The 21,737-nt window shown below is 43.4% G+C and overlaps 1 protein-coding gene across 1 annotated transcript in view; it reads right to left on the bottom strand.

Annotated features, from left to right (window-relative positions):
• Positions 1–1,632: 1,632 nt before the first annotated feature.
• Positions 1,633–21,737, bottom strand: part of LOC137072613 (NACHT, LRR and PYD domains-containing protein 3-like) — a 60,603-nt gene continuing 40,498 nt past the window's right edge. The window contains exons 10-13 of the mRNA XM_067440475.1: positions 19,007–19,917; positions 15,369–15,644; positions 15,143–15,195; positions 1,633–1,771 (exon numbers count right to left, since the gene is read on the bottom strand). Of these exons, the coding sequence (XP_067296576.1) occupies positions 15,176–15,195; positions 15,369–15,644; positions 19,007–19,917 (1,207 nt within the window). The 3' untranslated portion in view covers positions 1,633–1,771; positions 15,143–15,175. The remainder of the gene's footprint in view (positions 1,772–15,142; positions 15,196–15,368; positions 15,645–19,006; positions 19,918–21,737) is intronic.

Raw genomic sequence — 21,737 nt, 5'->3', positions numbered from 1 at the left:
TTTAGTAGCATCTTTTATCATAATAACGAGATATGTTGTAAAAATGACATCTTTTATCGTAATAACAAGATGTTATGTTTCAACAGCATCTTTTATTGTAATAACGAGATGTTGTGTTGTTTTAGTAGCATCTTTTATTGTAATAACGAGCTGTCATGAAAACAATTTTTTTATCATAATAACGAGATGTTATGTCATATAAACTACTTTCTTTTTATCGTAATAACGAGATGTCATGTGATTTTAACAGCATCTTTTATTGTAATAACGAGTTATGTAAGGCGGAGCTTCAGGCCAAAACACAACATGTTATCATCAACTTTAGCTGAGGGTGCAACAACAACTTTTAAATGACAATATCCTGGCCGGACTACTGTTGTCAGTGATATAAGTATTTGAAATTAACATGATTTCTTTATTTCTAGCGACTTATCAGGGCCATTATATGATTAATTGAAATACATTTCTTACATACAGTTCCTTTAACATCTTTTATCGTAGTAACAAGATGTTATGTCGTAAAAACGACATATTTTATAGTAGAAACGAGATGTTAAGTAATTTAAAAAAAAAATATCGCAGTAACAAGATATGTCATTTTAACAACATCTTTTATTGTAGTAACGAGATGTTGTCGTAAAAACAAACAACATAGTTGCATTACATCGGTTAATGGAAATGCCGTTATTTTTCAATTTTTTTATCGACATTTGAAAAATATCGCAAAAGTTTTGTGCAAATCTGTAATGGAAACATGACTGTTGCCTTTTAAGGGTTCTTCCTAAGGTACTTCCTCTATTTGAGGATTATTGTGCTGATCAGTCAGACACGTGTATTACTTTATGTAGAACAGCTCTTCCCATTCATGTGGATGAAGACAGATGATCTGCTGAATGACACACATGTGTAAACATCAGTGTACAGACGATATCAGACTGTGGTAAGAGATGTACCTCTGTTGCTCTCCACAGGTGTGGCGTTTAATGACGTCTACTCCGCATCAAAGTTTGCCATAGAGGGATTCTGTGAGAGTCTGGCCGTCCAGCTGCTCAAGTTTAACGTCACGTGAGTAAAGTCAAGTGCAGTGATGTTGTGTGTGGGCTCCCTCTGCTGGTGTGAAGAGGCGGGTTCAAACCCAATACAGATCACAGATCAGGAACTAGGGGAAGATCTAGTCTTGTTGGCCCTTGGTCACTTAGAATTTATTATTTACATTTCTTCCCATACAAATTTAATGATTTCTAGACCAGGAAAGTAATTTAGAGTGTGGACCCTCATGACTTGATTTCTTATAATTTATTAATTACATTGCAACTCAATGTCGTCAGAACCAGTTTTCAAGACAATCATCTTCAAAGCAGCTTCCTGTTATACAGGTGCTGTTCATATAATTAGAATATCATCAAAAAGTTGGTTTATTTCACTAATTCCATTCAAAAAGTGAAACATGTATATTATATTAATTCATTTATGAATTAGAATGATATTCTAATCATATGACCAGCACCTGTGTGTTCCTCATTTCTGTGCCGAGTGCCATGTTTGTGGCCTTCTCTGTCTGTCTGCCTGTCTGTCAGTGTGTCGATGATTGAGCCTGGGCCTGTACACACTGAGTTTGAGATGAAGATGATCGCAGACGTTTCTAAGAAAGAGTTTGCCGGAGCTGATGCCGAGACGCTCCACCACTTTAGGACCTGCTACCTCCCCAGCGCAGTGGACGTCTTTCAAGGCCTGGGCCAAACACCCACGGACATAGCCAAGGTCAGAACATCTGTGAAGGACAATAATGATTAGTATAACCTTAAATAATCTCTCTAAGAGAATAGTGAAGTCCTCACTCTCTCTGTCTCTGCAGTGCACTAAGAAGGTGATCGAGTCACCTCGTCCTCTGTTCCATAACCTGACGAATCCTCTGTACACGCCGATCGTGGCGCTGAAGTTTGCAGATGACACAGGAAACCTGTCTGTTCACACCTTCTATCACATGCTGTATAACCTGGGAGGAGTCATGCATGTTAGCATGAGCATCATGAAGTACCTGAGCTGCGGATGCTTACGGAGACGAACCATCTCACCAATCTAACACACACACACACCTCCTGTGGATGCTTACAGAGATGAACCATCTCACCAATCTAACACACACACACACACACACACACACACACACACACACACACACACACACACACACACACACACACACACACACACACACACACACACACACACACACACACACACATCTCCTGTGGATGCTTACAGAGATGAACAATCTCACCAATCTAACACAGTTTCCCAACCTTTTTTCAGTCATGGCACCCTTTGAAAATCTTCTACATTTTGTGGCACCCTCACATACGTTACGCTAGGGGTGTAACGGTACAGATTGCTCACGGTTCGGTTTATATCACGGTTTTAGGTTCACTGTTTTAGTAAGGTTTTGTATTTGGTATATTCAGGGAAAATAGGACTACTTTCAAATAAAAATAAAGAAAATAAGAACAAATAACTTAAATACAAGCAGCAGCACACATAAATACTATTGAGCAAAGATACTAATAAAATAAACAATGCTTTTCAGGTTCCCTATATTGAGGGAACTTCACACTGCGTCGGAACAACAAATTTGGGGATGCCCCCTAAGCATCAACGCATCTGAAGTATGAATGAAACTAGTCCAATCCTGATTGGTGTTATGTCATGACATAGATGTGACGGCATACCTGGAAGCTATAAAGGGGAGCCCGATGCATTGTAGCATCAGTTATTGCTCTTCAGCATAACGCTCTGTGTGTGAAAACTGTCTGTCTATTTATTGTTGTTTGTCCCTCATATAATATATATATATATATATATATATATATATATATATATATATATATATATATATATATATATATATATATATATATATATACAGTTTAGTGTTTAAAATAATAGCAGTACAATGTGACTAACCAGAATAATCAAGGTTTTTAGTATATTTTTTATTGCTACGTGGCAAACAAGTTACCAGTAGGTTCAGTAGATTCTCAGAAAACAAACAAGACCCAGCATTCATGATATGCACGCTCTTAAGGCTGTGCAATTGGGCAATTAGTTGAATTAGTTGAAAGGGGTGTGTTCAAAAAAATAGCAGTGTGGCATTCAATCACTGAGGTCATCAATTTTGTGAAGAAACAGGTGTGAATCAGGTGGCCCCTATTTAAGGATGAAGCCAACACTTGTTGAGCATGCATTTGAAAGCTGAGGAAAATGGGTCGTTCAAGACATTGTTCAGAAGAACAGCGTACTTTGATTAAAAAGTTGATTAGAGAGGGAAAACCTATAAAGAGGTGCAAAAAATGATAGGCTGTTCAGCTAAAATGATCTCCAATGCCTTAAAATGGAGAGCAAAACCAGAGAGACGTGGAAGAAAACGGAAGACAACCATCAAAATGGATAGAAGAATAACCAGAATGGCAAAGGCTCAGCCAATGATCACCTCCAGGATGATCAAAGACAGTCTGGAGTTACCTGTAAGTACTGTGACAGTTAGAAGACGTCTGTGTGAAGCTAATCTATTTTCAAGAATCCCCCGCAAAGTCCCTCTGTTAAAAAAAAGGCATGTGCAGAAGAGGTTACAATTTGCCAAAGAACACATCAACTGGCCTAAAGAGAAATGGAGGAACATTTTGTGGACTGATGAGAGTAAAATTGTTCTTTTTGGGTCCAAGGGCCACAGGCAGTTTGTGAGACGACCCCCAAACTCTGAATTCAAGCCACAGTACACAGTGAAGACAGTGAAGCATGGAGGTGCAAGCATCATGATATGGGCATGTTTCTCCTACTATGGTGTTGGGCCTATTTATCGCATACCAGGGATCATGGATCAGTTTGCATATGTTAAAATACTTGAAGAGGTCATGTTGCCCTATGCTGAAGAGGACATGCCCTTGAAACGGTCGTTTCAACAAGACAATGACCCAAAACACACTAGTAAACGGGCAAAGTCTTGGTTCCAAACCAACAAAATTAATGTTATGGAGTGGCCAGCCCAATCTCCAGACCTTAATCCAATTGAGAACTTGTGGGGTGATATCAAAAATGCTGTTTCTGAAGCAAAACCAAGAAATGTGAATGAATTGTGGAATGTTGTTAAAGAATCATGGAGTGGAATAACAGCTGAGAGGTGCCACAAGTTGGTTGACTCCATGCCACACAGATGTCAAGCAGTTTTAAAAAACTGTGGTCATACAACTAAATATTAGTTTAGTGATTCACAGGATTGCTAAATCCCAGAAAAAAAAAGTTTGTACAAAATAGTTTTGAGTTTGTACAGTCAAAGGTAGACACTGCTATTTTTTTGAACACACCCCTTTCAACTAATTGCCCAATTGCACAGCCTTAAGAGCGTGCATATCATGAATGCTGGGTCTCATTTGTTTTCTGAGAATCTACTGAACCTACTGGTAACTTGTTTGCCACGTAGCAATAAAAAATATACTAAAAACCTTGATTAATCTGGTTAGTCACATTGTACTGCTATTATTTTGAACAATACTGTATATATATATATATATATATATATATATATATATATATATATATATATATATATATATATATATATACATCAAAAAGAGAGATTATGGCGACTGAGTTTAAGAGGTGTGTGCAGCCGTGTCCCAGCTTCATTTCAGGAGCGGACACACACTCGAGGGAGCCGCCTGCACTCACTGCTTGCTGTCAACACTCAGGGTGCTGCGCTCGCGGTTGGAGGTCTTTAATGAGGCCGGTCAACCGCGTGAGCCCCGTGGCTCTGGGCCCGCGGCCGCCGAGGCGGCCCGGCGTCGCAGATCATGGGGCTCACAGCTGGACTTGTCAGCAGAAATTGAGACTGCCGAGGCACTTTCTCATTCTTCCTCTGACAGTTCAGAGATTCTCCCACCTCGTATGGAAGCCCGCAAAACGGCTTTTTCCCCCCGGGGTGGAGAATCCGATGTTGATCCTCTCTGGTTCCGAGGATCCGGACAAGATCAATATCGAGGCAGGTGGAGCGGGTTATATGTCGCCACCTCATCCACCCACCCAAGATGAGCTTATCGAGGTGCTGACTCACGCTGTAGCCAAGTTAAATATCGATTGGCCACAAGAGAGACATGAAGTCCAGCCATCAAGCAGGCTGGATGATCGGTTTTTCTGGCGCCGGGCTCAGACACCTCGGCGGGGCTTGCCATTTTTTCCAGACATGCATAATGAGTTGTGCAGGTCCTGGAACAGGCCTTATTCCTCGCGCATTTCCAACCCCCCCGTGTTAGATTATGCAAACGTTCTGGGGGCGCGTGAGGCCGGATCTGGGATGATGCCGCGGGTGGAAGAATATTTCCCCGAATCGGAATCATCCCTGAAAGCCCCGGTACTGCCCACCAAATAGGCATTGGTGGGCAGGGCATATATAGCGACGGGTCAGGCTGGTAGTTCCCTGCACACATTATCCATCCTGCAGACCTACCAGGCCAACCTCCTAAAAGAGCTCGACGAGAGCGAGGGTCCCTCCCTGGAGGACATCCTCGAACTCAGGAAGGCTGCGGATTTGTCTCTCCGAGTCACCAAGGAGACGGCTCGTGCCATCGGCCGCTCCATGGCCTCAATGGTGACTGTGGAGAGGCACCTATGGTTAAATCTATCGGGGATGAAGGAGAAGGATAAAACCTCTCTCCTAGACTTCTGGCCTGTTCGGCGACGCCGTTAATTCGGTCTTCAACAGGTTTCAGGAGGCGAAAAAGCAATCCGCGGCCTTCCGACAGTTCCTCCCTCATCGGCCAAGATCTGGAAAGGCAGCCTCAGCTGTCAGCCAGCTCCTCGCACCGTCAGGTGCAAAATGAGAGCATCGCCTCTAGAGCCCCTCCTCCGGGAGCCTGGCAACAGAGGAGGCGCTTTCCCCAGCAGGCTTCTGTGAAGAAGGGCAATCTGAGGAACGTCCTTCTTGCTAAGAAGGCTGCTGGGAAGAATTCCTAGCTGCGGAGTGGCGGCTCCACCCAGAGGTGGTGGAGTCAATATGCAGGAGGTTCGGCCCAGTGGAAGTGGATCTGTTTGCGTCTTGAGAGACGTCCCACTGTCTTCTGTGGTTCCCCCTCATGCATCCAGCCCCGCTAGGGTTGGATGCCATGATTCAGACGTGGCCGAGGCTGCGTCTGTACGCATTTCCCCCGATCGCTCTGCTCCCAGGGGTCCTGGAGAGAGTCCGGCGACAAGGAGTCTTCTTCTGGTGGCTCCTCGTTGGCCGACTCGAGTATGGTTCTCGGATATAATAGCTCTGCTGGTGGGTCCTCCGTGGCAGGTCCCTCTGAGGAGGGACCTCCTATCGCAGGCAGGGGGCACAATATTTCACCCCCGCCCCGAAATATGGAACCTCTGGGTACTGAGAAGATGGGCTGCCAGCAGACGTTATAGAGACCCTACTTAGTTCCAGGGCCCCGTCTACAAGGAGATTGTACAGCCTCAAGTGGAATGTTTTCGCTACTTGGTGTAGAGAACGTGAGGTGGACCCAGTTAACTGCCCAGTGGCTTCAGTGCTGGAGTTCCTCCAAAATCGATTCTCTGCAGGGCTTACCCCGTCCACACTTAAGGTGTATGTGGCAGCAATTGGAGCTTTCCACGCTCCGTTAAGTGATGGGCCTCTGGGTAGGCACTATTTGGTTGTACGTTTCCTCCGTGGGGCACGGAGGATGAGGCCTGTAGTCCGTACCAGAGTACCAACATGGGATCTGGCAGTAGTGCTCCAGGGTCTGGCTGAGGCCCCCTTCGAACCACTGGAGTCGGCAGAACCAAAGATCTGACGCTAAAGTGGCGTTCCTCCTAGCTATCACCTCTCTTAGGAGAGTGGGGGATCTTCAGGCCATGGCAATTACGCCAACCTGCCTGGAGTTTGCCCCCGGAGGAGTCAAAGCCATACTGCACCCTAGACCTGCCTACGTGCCTAAGGTCCCATCCAGTGTGATCAGGTCTTTGGTCCTTCAGGCGTTTCATCCCCTGCCCCACGTGACGGGGGAAGAAGGGAGACTGTTCCTCTTGTGCCCAGTTCGGGCCTAGAGGGTTTATTTGGAAAGGTCAGCTCAGTGGAGGAAATCAGACCAGCTGTTAGTGTGTTTTGGCTCACCCAAGAAAGGGTTGACCCCTACTATTAGTAATTGGATTGTGCAGGCTATAGCCTTAGCATATTAGATGCGCAATCTGCCTTCACCTATAGCCTTGAGGGCCCATTCCACCAGGGGCATGGCCTCCTCGGTGGCCCTTCTCTCCGGAGTCCCTATGCAGGACATCTGTGAGGCGGCCGGTTGGGCTACTCAGCACAATTTTATACGATTTTACAGATAATACCTCCCTGCGACACCCGGCGGCAGGGTACTCCAGTCCTAATTGTGCCTGGTTTCCAGCTTCACAATAGGGGAGGCGTATCCTTGTTGTGGCCTAGTGGGTAATCGTTCCCCAAATTCGTCGTTCCGACGAATTCCCTCGATATAGGGAACGTCTCGGTTTATGTATATAACCCTTGTTCCCTGAGAGGGAACGAGCACTGTGTCTCATCGCCACACTGCGTATCGCCTGTGAGCATTTGCTTCATCGTGATAATTGACGCTACAATGCGGCAATTAATAATAATGCAAAGGGGAGGAAAAAAAACGCGATCCTGAAACGACTATATTGAATAGAGGGCGCGGGACGCGGGAGAGAACAAGCGTGCAAATAACAGATGGAGACGAACAAGACAGATGTCATTGACGCAGACCCAGCTGAAAGCAAAACGCCGTCATGAACCCCTGGCTAGTATGGAAATACTTTGGATATAGAAAAAAATAACGTGGTGTTGTCCTGGAGGATATAAAATTTGCACAAAATGTGGATGCAAATGAAGACACACATAGAACATGTTCGGGCACACATCCCTCTGTGCAGATAAAGGTATGTTTATATCTTAGGCCGATTGATTTCTGTGACGCAGAGCGAATCCCGGTATCCAGTCATGAACATTAACTTTACATTATAACGTAGAATTAGTATAGTACACGCAAACTGGTGGATGAACGAAAAACTCAAAAGTAGAGCTGTAGGCCTAGAATAAATCAAATCGCGACATGGTCTGTGAATATTAAAGCACAAAACATTGCTATTTGAATATGATCTGCTTGTTCCGTCTCTGTGAATGAGCTGCTCCGTCTACTACATACAGTTATTCTTAAACATTTTAATAAATTAATGATAAAAAATAAACTGTTAATCTAATTCATAATTATTTATTGAATTTAATTTATTAGACATGTTTTATTGAAATTTTAATAAACAAAACAAACAAATGGTTTTAAGTTTGTTATCATAAAGCATTTTGTTCAACTAAAAATAAATAAATAAATAATTTTCATTGATTTAACACCATTTTAAGTAAGGGATAATGTACATCCAGCCAGTTATCTCAGAATTCTCTACAACATTTTCATTTCGCAACTTATAAAGCGTTAAAATATGTATTTCATTGAAATATTAAAGCTAGTGCGGGAAACAGCAAATGTAAATGATATAATCCCATTTTAATTTGGCATCAACCGTTGCACATATGTATTGTAAAATGTCAATTTAAATACAGAAATACATGATTTTGTGTATTACATTTGAGATTGAATATTTCCACCCATAAGCTTCCACACAGTAGATGATCAATCTCACAGCTATTAATAACTAATATAAATACGGCAGTCAGCGCCGCACAATCCTCTGAGAGACAACGGCAAATAAAAGACTCAAATGAAGGCCTTCTGTTCTCTGATTGATAGGTCATACTTAGAGAAGAAATGTTTTAAAAGTTTGTTAAAAATGTTGGTATCCCTCAGGATATGTTCCCTATTTTAGGGGTTAATCGTGGTGGTGTTGGCTGACATTCAGAGCTGTGTCGTGGTCATCTCAGGGTTCAGGTCCACCATCTGATCTGGATCCGGCTCACTATCAGAAACGTACACTTTTAAAAATAAAGTTAAATGGTTCTTCTATGGCATCAGTGTGAAAGCCCATTTGTGGTTCTTCCTGGCACCTTTATGATAAGGTATAAAACAGACAGACTAAAGTATCAGGTTTGACTCTTTCCTCACAGCACCTGCAATCACACGCAGATATTCATACTACATCTCATGAAATCTCATCATTTTTTATATTTTAAAAGGATACAAAAAGGACATCCCATGAAAACCTTTGTCTTTTTCAACATATCGGATCTTTATTTGAGCAATATTGCGAGATGGAGGTGATATAAATAATAATACTCAAAAGTAACAAAACTGAAACTTAAAAGAATTTGTAAGAATTTGTAGAAATGCAATATTTGTTGAGGACAAAAGGACACCCCACATTTATTAATAAGTTAAAATGCTTAAAGTTAGAATGAGGTGTGCCGTATCATGTGCCAAAGATGAGAAGATGGTTGGAGAGCCGGTCTTATTTAAACCTCAGACATTTAGTTTGGTTTGCTCTTGATTGATGAAGTGAGTGAAAGCTCTCTGAGGCCTTCAGAAAGAAGGTTGTAGATGCATATGAGTCTGGGAAATCTCCAAAATATCAGCCATTCCACTGTCCGGGAAATCATTTACAAGCATGATGTCACTGGGGATTTGATTTTAATATAAATTAATAAAATATTAGTGTTTGTGCATTATCCCTAGCCTGACAAGCCGGAGCCACATCCAGATGTTTGGTCTGGAAACTCCCCATTGACGGCTCAATCTGAGGGGCGGATAAACGGCTGTCTGTCAAACTCCCTCTGCACGCGATAGGATAGCGCTACAACCAACCAGAGCAATGAAGGTGAAGCGGAGCTGACAGATTAAACATTCGCCGTATCCGCTCGGCTAAACTCGAACACATCTTCCCTTCTTCAGAATGACTTCAGTGCCGTTCTTTGTTCTTTTCTCAGAGAAAAGCTGAACTCAAGTCTTCCAGAGTCGCGGTCAAAGCTGATTCGACAGACCGCCGTTCGCCAGTTTCTGTGTTTACTAGAAGCACGCAAACGCAACTCGGCCGTCGTCATTATGGCCCCGCCCACCGACTCTACACACGATGTGATTGGCCCGCCCAGAGTTTGGCGATTACAGCTCAGATGGGTATTGAGAGTTGCTAGACGACACTCGCGGCGGATTAGATTTGCTGCCGCTAGGGGGCGTCTAGATTTCTAGGCTACATTATCCCATGACAGTCTCACTTTACAGCACATTATTCAGAATGTCTACTGTTCAGTATATTTACACAGAGTGAAATATCCAAAATAAATCCTCATGTTAAATTATGAGACAACAAAATAAAGTTCACCAAAACACCTTTTATTAGATGAAGAAAATGTTCCTCATTGCAGTTCACCGGAGGAATATAATCACATGAGTAAAGAGCTGGATTATATTCGCCACAGCTATCCTTTATAGTAAAATTATACATTTCATAATTGATATACAAAAGAAGAGGAAAGTTGGCACAGCACAACTCCTGAAATAGAGAAATATGTGTGTGATGTTCTCAGCACAGGGGACGATTGAGCCTAATAGCAATAGGTGTGTGTATACGATTATAATAATAATAATAATAATAGATTTTATTTATAATGCACTTTTTCCGAAGAATCACACTTTTTCATTCCGAAGAATCTCAAAGTGCAACAAAGGGGGGAAAAAATAACAAAAAAATGAATAACAAGTAAAAATATAGAATACTACAAACAATCAACCAACACAGAAAACAGAACAGAAACAGAGCTGATGGTGAACAGAAACAGAGCTGATGATGAACAGAAACAGAGCTGATGGTGAACAGAAAACAGAGCTGATGATGAACAGAAACAGAGCTGATGGTGAACAGAAACAGAGCTGATGGTGAACAGAAACAGAGCTGATGATGAACAGAAACAGAGCTGATGGTGAACAGAAACAGAGCTGATGGTGAACAGAAACAGAGCTGATGGTGAACAGAAATAGAGCCGATGGTGAACAGAAACGGAGCTGACGGTGGACAGAAACAGAGCTGACGGTGAACAGAAACAGAGCTGACGGTGAACAGAAACAGAGCTGATGGTGAACAGAAACAGAGCTGATGGTGAACAGAAACAGAGCTGATGGTGAACAGAAACAGAGCTGATGGTGGACAAAAACAGAGCTGATGGTGGACAGAAACAGAGCTGATGGTGAACAGAAACAGAGCTGATGGTGAACAGAAACAGAGCTGACGGTGAACAGAAACGGAGCTGACGGTGGACAGAAACGGAGCTGACGGTGAACAGAAACAGAGCTGACGGTGAACAGAAACAGAGCTGATGGTGAACAGAAACAGAGCTGATGGTGAACAGAAACAGAGCTGACGGTGAACAGAAACAGAGCTGACGGTGAACAGAAACAGAGCTGATGGTGGACAGAAACAGAGCTGATGGTGAACAGAAACAGAGCTGATGGTGAACAGAAACAGAGCTGACGGTGAACAGAAACAGAGCTGATGGTGAACAGAAACAGAGCTGATGGTGAACAGAAACAGAGCTGATGGTGAACAGAAACAGAGCTGATGGTGAACAGAAACAGAGCTGATGGTGAACAGAAACAGAGCTGATGGTGAACAGAAACAGAGCTGACGGTGAACAGAAACAGAGCTGATGGTGGACAGAAACAGAGCTGATGGTGAACAGAAAACAGCTGATGGTGGACAGAAACAGAGCTGATGGTGGACAGAAACAGAGCTGATGGTGGACAGAAACAGAGCTGATGGTGAACAGAAACAGAGCTGATGGTGAACAGAAACAGAGCTGATGGTGAACAGAAACAGAGCTGATGGTGAACAGAAACAGAGCTGATGGTGGACAGAAACAGAGCTGATGGTGAACAGAAAACAGCTGATGGTGGACAGAAACAGAGCTGATGGTGGACAGAAACAGAGCTGATGGTGGACAGAAACAGAGCTGATGGTGAACAGAAAACAGCTGATGGTGGACAGAAACAGAGCTGATGGTGGACAGAAACAGAGCTGATGGTGGACAGAAACAGAGCTGACGGTGAACAGAAACAGAGCTGATGGTGAACAGAAACAGAGCTGATGGTGGACAGAAACAGAGCTGATGGTGAACAGAAACAGAGCTGATGGTGAACAGAAACAGAGCTGATGGTGAACAGAAACAGAGCTGATGGTGAACAGAAACAGAGCTGATGGTGAACAGAAACAGAGCTGATGATGAACAGAAACAGAGCTGATGGTGAACAGAAACAGAGCTGATGGTGAACAGAAACAGAGCTGATGGTGAACAGAAACAGAGCTGATGGTGAACAGAAAACAGAGCTGATGGTGAACAGAAACAGAGCTGATGGTGAACAGAAACAGAGCTGATGGTGAACAGAAACAGCTGATGGTGAACAGAAACAGAGCTGACGGTGAACAGAAACAGAGCTGATGGTGAACAGAAACAGAGCTGATGGTGAACAGAAACAGAGCTGATGGTGAACAGAAACAGAGCTGATGGTGAACAGAAACAGAGCTGATGGTGAACAGAAAACAGAGCTGATGGTGAACAGAAACAGAGCTGATGGTGAACAGAAAACAGCTGATGGTGGAAGTCTCTGTTAGCTCCGCAGCACACTGTGGTCCACTCCATGTTTTAGATTTCCCCCAGCGGCAGTGTCCGGATGACATCGTCGAGGCATGACAGCTGAAGACCAGATGATGGGTCTTCATGATGATGGGGATCGCCGCAGCACCATGCAGGAGGCAGAACATTTTTCCGGGCACTTCTGTGGACACACCCGGGTCGGCGCAGAAGTCCAAGCCGCTCCACGGTCGCAATGCAGGACGGAACAGCGGCGCAGCCGAGAAGCGGAACATCCCAACATCATGCCGGACGCCGATGACGATGGCCCGGATGACGCTAGCCCGGTGCAAACTTCAGCCACCATGCAGCTTAAGCCCAAGGGAGACCACCAGTGAGCAGTCGCAGTAAGCAACATCAAATGGCCTTCAAACCAGAACCAACCGCAGCAATTCAAACATAAACATTAGGGAAGCGGTGGAAAACGGTGAAACGACGAACAACGACCTCTCAGTGGCTGCCAGCAATCAGCAACAGCCCCAATTGTAGCTCTGACTGTTAGACTAGTCACAAACATAAGGAAATAAAATAAAATCTAAATCTAATAGTACATTAACATGATTTGTGGGTGGAGAAGCGGTGAACAGACAACGCCAGCGTCCTCTCCCCCACGTTGCCTAGCAACCATGATAACATTATAACGTGTATGATGACATATGTAAAGAATGCACATTCTAAAAAAATTCAATAACAAACTAATGCCTAAATGAATTAACCTCTTACACTCAGGGCCATTTTTGGGGATTTCCGCCTGGATTTGGCCGACCCAAATTGAAAAGCCTCCCACACACACATACAGTGGTCTAGGTTCAAAATGTTGGTGTCATTTTACAGGAAACCCTTTAAAGTGACATAAAACACTGCTAAAAGTCATAAACATGTAAGTATATGTTGTCTAAGCTGCAATAACCCCCCCCAAAAAATGTGATTTTTTTTTCAAACTTTTTTATTTTTTTTGCCACACACACACACACACACACACACACACACACACTAATGAGCTCTTACACACACACCTACATCACATGATTATGACAAAAAAATAAAACAAAACACTTAACTATAGTTATATTATATTCTACATAACTAGAATAAAAGTGAAAACAATAAACATATACACATCAAAAATGCCGATCAGAAAATGGCTGACTGCAAGAAAACAAAAGAAAATACAGAACAACACAACACACATAATGCAATCCCTCCGCACACACACACACACTTACAGTACAGACACACTCACCTTACAGACAGACAGACAGACAGAGACAGACAGACAGACAGAGACAGACAGACAGACAGACAGACAGACAGACAAACACACACACACACACACACACACACACACACACTTACAGTACAGACACACACACCTTACAGACAGACAGACAGACAGACAGACAGACAGACAGAGACAGACAGACAGACAGACAGACAGACAGACAGACAGACAGACAAACACACACACACACACACACACACACACACACACACACACACACACACACACACACACACACACACACACACACAGCAGGAGACGGGGATGTATAGTTGTATGTGATTTTATACACTAGTCTGACGTGCAAAACCGTTCTGCTTGCTACTGCTAAGGTCTAGTCGCATACAATAGTCCATAAACCGAATCATGTCCTCATAAACTGCGAGTAAACACACACAAATGTTGACAGGCCACTAAATAGAGTCCATACCACAGAGACGGACGTCCTGCTGCTGCTGCTTCTCCTGTTCAATTTATTTCAGCCTCCGGATCTGATTCTGGATCATTATCTTTATTAGCTGAGATAGCGATGGGCTTCTCCACGCTTGAGGACGTCACCGCTTTGCGCGCTCGTCATTCTTTAGCTCCGCCCACTCGATACGCCTTGTCATTCTTTAGCTCCGCCCACTCGATACGTCTCGTCATTCTTTAGCTCCGCCCACTCGATACGCCTCGTCATTCTTTAGCTCCGCCCACTCGATACGCCTCGTCATTCTTTAGCTCCGCCCGCATGATACGCCTCGTCATTCTTTAGCTCCGCCCACACGATACGCCTCCAGGCGCTCGGTTTTTTCCGGAAAGACTCGGTACAGCCCATATTTCTTTTATAAATATAATAAAACTAAAGACTTTTCGGAGATATGAAGGATGCAATACTACTCTATAGGTACTCAAGATTGACATGAGATTGACTGAAACTGAGTGTTTCACCCCCCCTTAAAGGGATAGTTCACCCAAAAATGAGACTTCGGTCATTAATTCCTCACCCTCATGTCGTCCCAAACCCGTAAGACTTTCATTCATCTTCAGAACACAAATGAAGATCCTTTTGATCCCCATTGACAGCCACTCAACTAACACTGACGCTTAAACAAACTTCACTTATTTAAGACTTGATACTTGCACTTATTTTCTTTTGTAACTACATGAGATTAAGTCCACGCCTTTAATATGATAATGGGGTAAATATGTATTATCCTGAGCAGACAGTGATCATTACTTACCCTCGATCTGTTTTAAATCAGTGGAAGAAGCCTTCATACTGCCTCAGTCTGAGCTGTGAGAGAAAGATGAAACTGAATGAAAGTGACATCAGATCACACACACACACACATCAGCTGAGGAAAGAGGAACGTTTGAGTTTAACAATTACTCCATTCTTCACATTGAATCTACCACAGGACTAAACAGTCACTCCTAACAATGAAAGAAAACATTTTAAAACATTACCTCTCTTGTGTTTGTTCTCTAACTCTTCGGCCAGATTATTCTGGTCCATCTCCCTCAGCATGTCCACCGTGATCTTCACAGCTTCTTCTGGTCCTAAACGTGCCACCATCTTGTCCACTGTGTGTAAGACATCTGCGTTCTCCATTTCAGAAGCTGGAATGTGTTCATTAATCTTCAAGTGCCACTGAAACAGCTTCAGATCATCTTTTGTTAGATGCTTCAGTGACTTCACGAGCAGTTTTTTAACAGACGCCATATTCCTTCGCTGATTCACTTCTGCAGGACAGAGAGAAAAAGACCTTCAGTATTTCACTCTAGACACACGGATCTGAGCACTCAAATGTTATTTAAAAGATGAAGCTGCGATCAGATCAGATCAGGTCTCGTCTCTCAGAGGCTTCTCATCCAAACTCTGTCAGTGATTTCTCAGAAACTCACACAAGAGTCACACACAAAGCACGACACAAAACTAGAATAATAAGTGTAAAAAACGACTAACATTGTATGTTGCCATGGAAGGACTGAATAATGTGCACATCTACATTATCGAAATGAATTATATGAGCTAAATAATGTTGTAAAATGACCATTACCTCTAGTACGAAGCCCAGATTTGAGCTTTAATGCATAATTTACGTGTCCACAAGAAACAGTGTTGTGAAAATTAACTCAACAGCAATAATATGTGCAAAATTCATGGGTTTATAAAAAAAAAAAAAATTGGGGGTGTTCAGTGGTGTGTGTGTGTGTGTGTGTGTGGGGGGGGGGGGGTTGGGAGGGGCACGACACTAGTCAGCAGGATGGTAAAACCATTTTTATTTTCCTTTACACACTGCACACAGCAACGAATTTAATAAAGCGACCAAAACTGCCTGCCAACTGACAGACGAACTGACAACGGCTTTATTCTTATTTAGGTTTAAATAAAAGCTAATGTGGTGGATAAACATTAGTAAAACGTTTTCTCATAACATTTTAAAGCCGCGACCGTATTAGAGAACATCACACAAATATATAAAAGATATAACATTTTGATAAATAAACCTAAAGAAAATAACTGCCTAGAGAGGAAAATAACACTTTGAGTGCGTTTACATATTCTTAAGCCGACTGTGCCTAAAGGCGTTCGCACTCCGGATGCGAAGCTCAGCGCAGCGTCTTTAAAATATTGAGCACCCCCATATTGCCAAAATGGTATGATCCTCGTTTCCGCCTCCGCATATCGATACATCGAATCCGAATCCGCCTCCGCATATCGATGCATCGAATCCGAATCCGAATCCGCCTCCGCCTCCGCATATCGATACATCGAATCCGAATCCGCCTCCGCATATCGATGCATCGAATCCGAATCCGCCTCCGCATATCGATGCATCGAATCCGAATCCGCCTCTGCATATCGATGCATCGAATCCGAATCCGCCTCTGCATATCGATACATCGAATCCGAATCCGGCTCCGCATATCGATACATCGAATCCGAATCCGCCTCTGCATATCGATGCATCGAATCCGAATCCGCCTCTGCATATCGATACATCGAATCCGAATCCGGCTCCGCATATCGATACATCGAATCCGAATCCGCCTCTGCATATCGATGCATCGAATCCGAATCCGCCTCTGCATATCGATGCCTCTAATCCGAATCCCCCTCCGCATATCGATGCATCGAATCCGAATCCGCCTCCGCATATCGATACATCGAATCCGAATCCGCCTCTGCATATCGATACATCGAATCCGAATCCGCCTCTGCATATCGATGCATCGAATCCGAATCCGCCTCCGCATATCGATACATCGAATCCGAATCCGCCTCTGCATATCGATACATCGAATCCGAATCCGCCTCTACATATCGATACATCGAATCCGAATCCACCTCCGCATATCGATACATTGAATCCGAATCCACCTCCGCATATCGATACATTGAATCCGAATCCACCTCTGCATATCGATACATCGAATCCGAATCCGCCTCTGCATATCGATACATCGAATCCGAATCCACCTCCGCATATCGATACATCGAATCCGAATCCGCCTCTGCATATCGATACATCGAATCCGAATCCGCCTCTGCATATCGATACATCGAATCCGAATCCGCCTCCGCATATCGATACATCGAATCCGAATCCGCCTCCGCATATCGATACATCGAATCCGAATCCGCCTCTGCATATCGATACATCGAATCCGAATCCGCCTCTGCATATCGATACATCGAATCCGAATCCGCCTCTGCATATCGATACATCGAATCCGAATCCGAATCCGAATCCGCCTCTGCATATCGATACATCGAATCCGAATCCACCTCCGCATATCGATACATCGAATCCGAATCCGCCTCTGCATATCGATACATCGAATCCGAATCCGCCTCTGCATATCGATACATCGAATCCGAATCCGCCTCTGCATATCGATACATCGAATCCGAATCCACCTCCGCATATCGATACATCGAATCCGAATCCGCCTCTGCATATCGATGCATCGAATCCGAATCCGCCTCCGCATATCGATGCCTCTAATCCGAATCCGCCTCCGCATATCGATGCATCAAATCCGAATCCGCCTCCGCATATCGATGCATCAAATCCGAATCCGCCTCCGCATATCGATGCCTCTAATCCGAATCCGCCTCCGCATATCGATGCCTCTAATCCGAATCCGCCTCCGCATATCGATGCCTCTAATCCGAATCCGCCTCCGCATATCGATGCATCGAATCTTTGACTATTCGGAGTCAGTTTTTATAGTAATATAATCATTTCAGAACAGACTACAGTTAAACACTGAACATGTCTGCTTAATGCAACGTGAGGGAACGAGAGTCACAGCACAGATCAGCAGCAGGAGTCAGATCTCATTCATCAGAGAGTGAGGAGCTGACTGACAAGATGATGGCGGGAGATTGGGGTTCAAAGAGACATGTGAAAGCGCATATTTAAAGGGTTAGTTCCTTCAAAATGTAAATTCTGTCATTAATTCCTCACCCTCATGTGGTTCTAAACCTGTAAGAGCTTTGTTTATCTTTGGAACATAAATGAAGATATTCTTGATGAAATACGAGAGCTTTCTGACTCCTCAATAGACAGCAATGTAATTAATACTTTCAAGATCCAGAAAGGAAGTAAAGACATTGTTAAAATACTCCATATGACTACAACGGTTCAAACTTAATGTTATGAAGCGACGACAAAACACAAAAAAATCCCCAAATAACGACTTCATTCAACAGTTTCTTCTTGTGTGTGTCAGACTCTTACGCAGTTGACGTGGTGTAAACAGTGCAACACTTCCGAGTTCTACGGCAGAACGGCGGCTCACTATTGGCTGGCTCCTGCATCAGCATCACATGCATGCATCATGGTGCTCACATGAACAGCACCGGCCAATGGTAAACCGGCGTTCTGACTAATTTATCTTTCACAGCATCTCTGTGTTTGCGTCTAATGTCACAGATCTTTCTCATGCTCTCCTGACTGGTTAAACTCTGTGTGATTTCTGAATATTGTTCCTCATGAATTAGTTCCTGCTGACACAGTTTATCTGCAATGATCTGGACATTTCTAACCCCTGAATGAGATCTGGCCAATGGTTATCAAAAAACTGTGCTTTACCTCTCTCACTATTCAGACGCGGCTCGTCTCTCTTAGGATGAATCAGATCAAGTTCATTTTTCTTAATTGTTGCAATCCAGACCTCCTCCTTATCCTCCTTTCTGATAAGAGTCATCCGAACATCATTCTCCAGGCGTGTGTTGATCTTGAAGAAGTTTGGGGGAGTTTCTCTTCTGAATGTGATCCCGTCTTCAGGACTGATACAGGCATCAGGAACATCAAGGATGTGCGACTTATTCATCTGAAATGGCCTGTCAGGTCTGGGATACTTGATTAGGTGACTTGATTTTTCATCCTTCTCAATATTTTCTTTTGCATGAGCATCAAATGGAAAAATGTAGACATGTAGAATGAGAGGATCTTTATAAGGCATGTAGAGAAGAAGATCACAGTGTTCACCCCATTGCATTATCCAACTTATAATCAATGTTATGAGAGAGAAGGATGGTTGGACAATCTTAGCATGGAATCGGGTCAACTGCACAGGTTGTGTGGTTATTCCCTCTTCTTTTACGGTCAGGAGTTTCACAGCATCTTTGAGAGAGGGGTCAGACTCTCCTAAACAGGCGTAATGGGGCAGATGAACTTCCTCCAGTTTCCCTGAGATCACCGTCACGTCCATCACTGGAGCGATCCGGTGGCTCTGCAGCCTCTCCAGCTCTGTGTTGAGGAAGTGTCCGTCTACGGTACGGTACTGAAGGGTGACATTACAGTCACAGACCCATCGTATTCTGGTCCTGACACACTCGTAACGGCCTGGGTCAGTGCTGACGCTGAACTGTGACCCTCCTTCATCTGTACAGGCCGACGGCTCAATCTGAACCCACTGATCAGAATCAGCGATATGGACACAAGACTGACAGTTCAGCAGCGGGGGAATATTGAGCCCAGAAGGTTTGGCCTCAGAGAACCTGTGGAGAACCAGAAGAAGACAGAATGAACGAGTGAGATGGTTTTACACATCATTGTCATGTTATTTTAATGTAGCTCAAGTTGAATAATGTCTCCAGTATTCTATAATCAGTGTTTCCAACTGTGGTGAAGCGGGATATTTCCACAGAGATGGCCAGACAAAGGCCAGCAGTCAGTCTGGGGTGGACAGAAGTGTTCATTATCCACAATAATAAATACAGACAACATCTGAAGAAACTATTGATTCACCTATATCATAAAACTAATCCTGTGAGACTGAGACGCTGCCAATCGTGTGATTTTAGGTCAGTGTTTTGGCTGTAACTCAGTGATGCCCTCTGTCGGTAGGGAATAGTAAGATGGCCACCTGAACACCTGATGGCAGTTAACAACGCACTGACCAATCCAGTCATTATATAGATCAGTAAATCTAGATTAAATCAAGGTTTTTAAAACCGATTATCGACCGAAATCAACGATTCATGATTCAAAAATACATGTTACTTGATATTACCAATATGACACCATGACCAATCCAGTTCTCTATATAGATCAGTGTCTAGATTTAAGATTAGCCCTTGTTGGTGCAACCCACCCTATGAGTTTATGAGTCTAAATGAGTCTCGATGGCTTAGAAATAGCACATAGAATGGCAGTTTAATGGAGTCTAATGGGCTTCAGTGTGTTTAGATTTGAGTTTGACAGCTGGAGTTTGAACAGTCTTGGCTCATTTGATCACTCCATCAATGAAAGTCTACGGGATTTTTCTGAGTTTGATCAGCATTTCTAGGAAAACCGTGAGTCGGATCAGTTTGAAAAGATACAGCAACTCAAGTCAGAACAGTCTGAAGGTCTGAGCCGAGTTTGATGGTTGTAGAGATAAAGCTTTAGGAGGAGATAGAGTTGCACATTTTAGTCTCAGATGAATAATGATGATAAGTTTATATAGACTGTTTCAACAATAGATATATATATACATAGATACCTCATTCGAACGCTCCAGGCACGTTGATGAGCCGCCATTTTAGAACGGTCAACACAAGTCAACACTTCAGATGCTGTCAATCATCACTCGCTTAAAGAGCATATTACAGGTTAGAGACTCCAGTGAGTCAGTGTATAGAAAAATAATGTAGGACCTAGAATTTCTTTAAAATATACTTGTAAATACGCTAATAAGGCTTTTTGAGTCGTTTTTGTGAGAAAATGTTACTTTTGCATCTAAAAATACGCAAACCGGAAGTGACATAACGAGAGGGAGTGCCGTGACTTTCAACCATAGGAAAACAATGGATCGCAATGACAGTTCGGACGCTGAGGAAATTATAAATGTTTATTAATACTCATATGGCAGACCACAGCCGTGCAATTATGACACACAATAAGGGACAGGCCAGGATTAGACAGAACAACGGTCAGAGGAGAGGATTTGAGTTGTTGTGTGAGGAGAAACAGTGGAAAACAGAGCAGGTGAGAGAGTCGGCTCATAACATTATACGCTAACACTGTGCTCAGATTACAATACTTACAGATAATTATCATGTATCAGGCAATCGCAAAGCTGCTATTGGTCATCTAGGAGTATTGATACCAATAACAGAAACTAATAATAAGTTCAGACCATCTGGCTTAAGTCACACTCGCCGTCCACATTAGACGTTAAAGCCGGGCGCTTTAAAAAGAAAGACCACTGCGCCTGCGCATCCTCTGTAAAGCCCGGAGCGATTTAACTTCCCAAAGAAACCTTTCTCAGGTGAGATGTTTGTGTTACTTTAGCAATTATAATGTTTGGATCTACACAAAAACACGTAACATTTGT

The sequence above is a fragment of the Pseudorasbora parva genome, chromosome 4 (assembly GCF_024679245.1).
Source record: "Pseudorasbora parva isolate DD20220531a chromosome 4, ASM2467924v1, whole genome shotgun sequence".
NCBI lineage: Eukaryota > Metazoa > Chordata > Actinopteri > Cypriniformes > Gobionidae > Pseudorasbora > Pseudorasbora parva.
The sequence above is the reverse complement of the archived record's forward strand: the minus strand, read 5'-3'. Positions and strand labels throughout refer to the sequence as shown.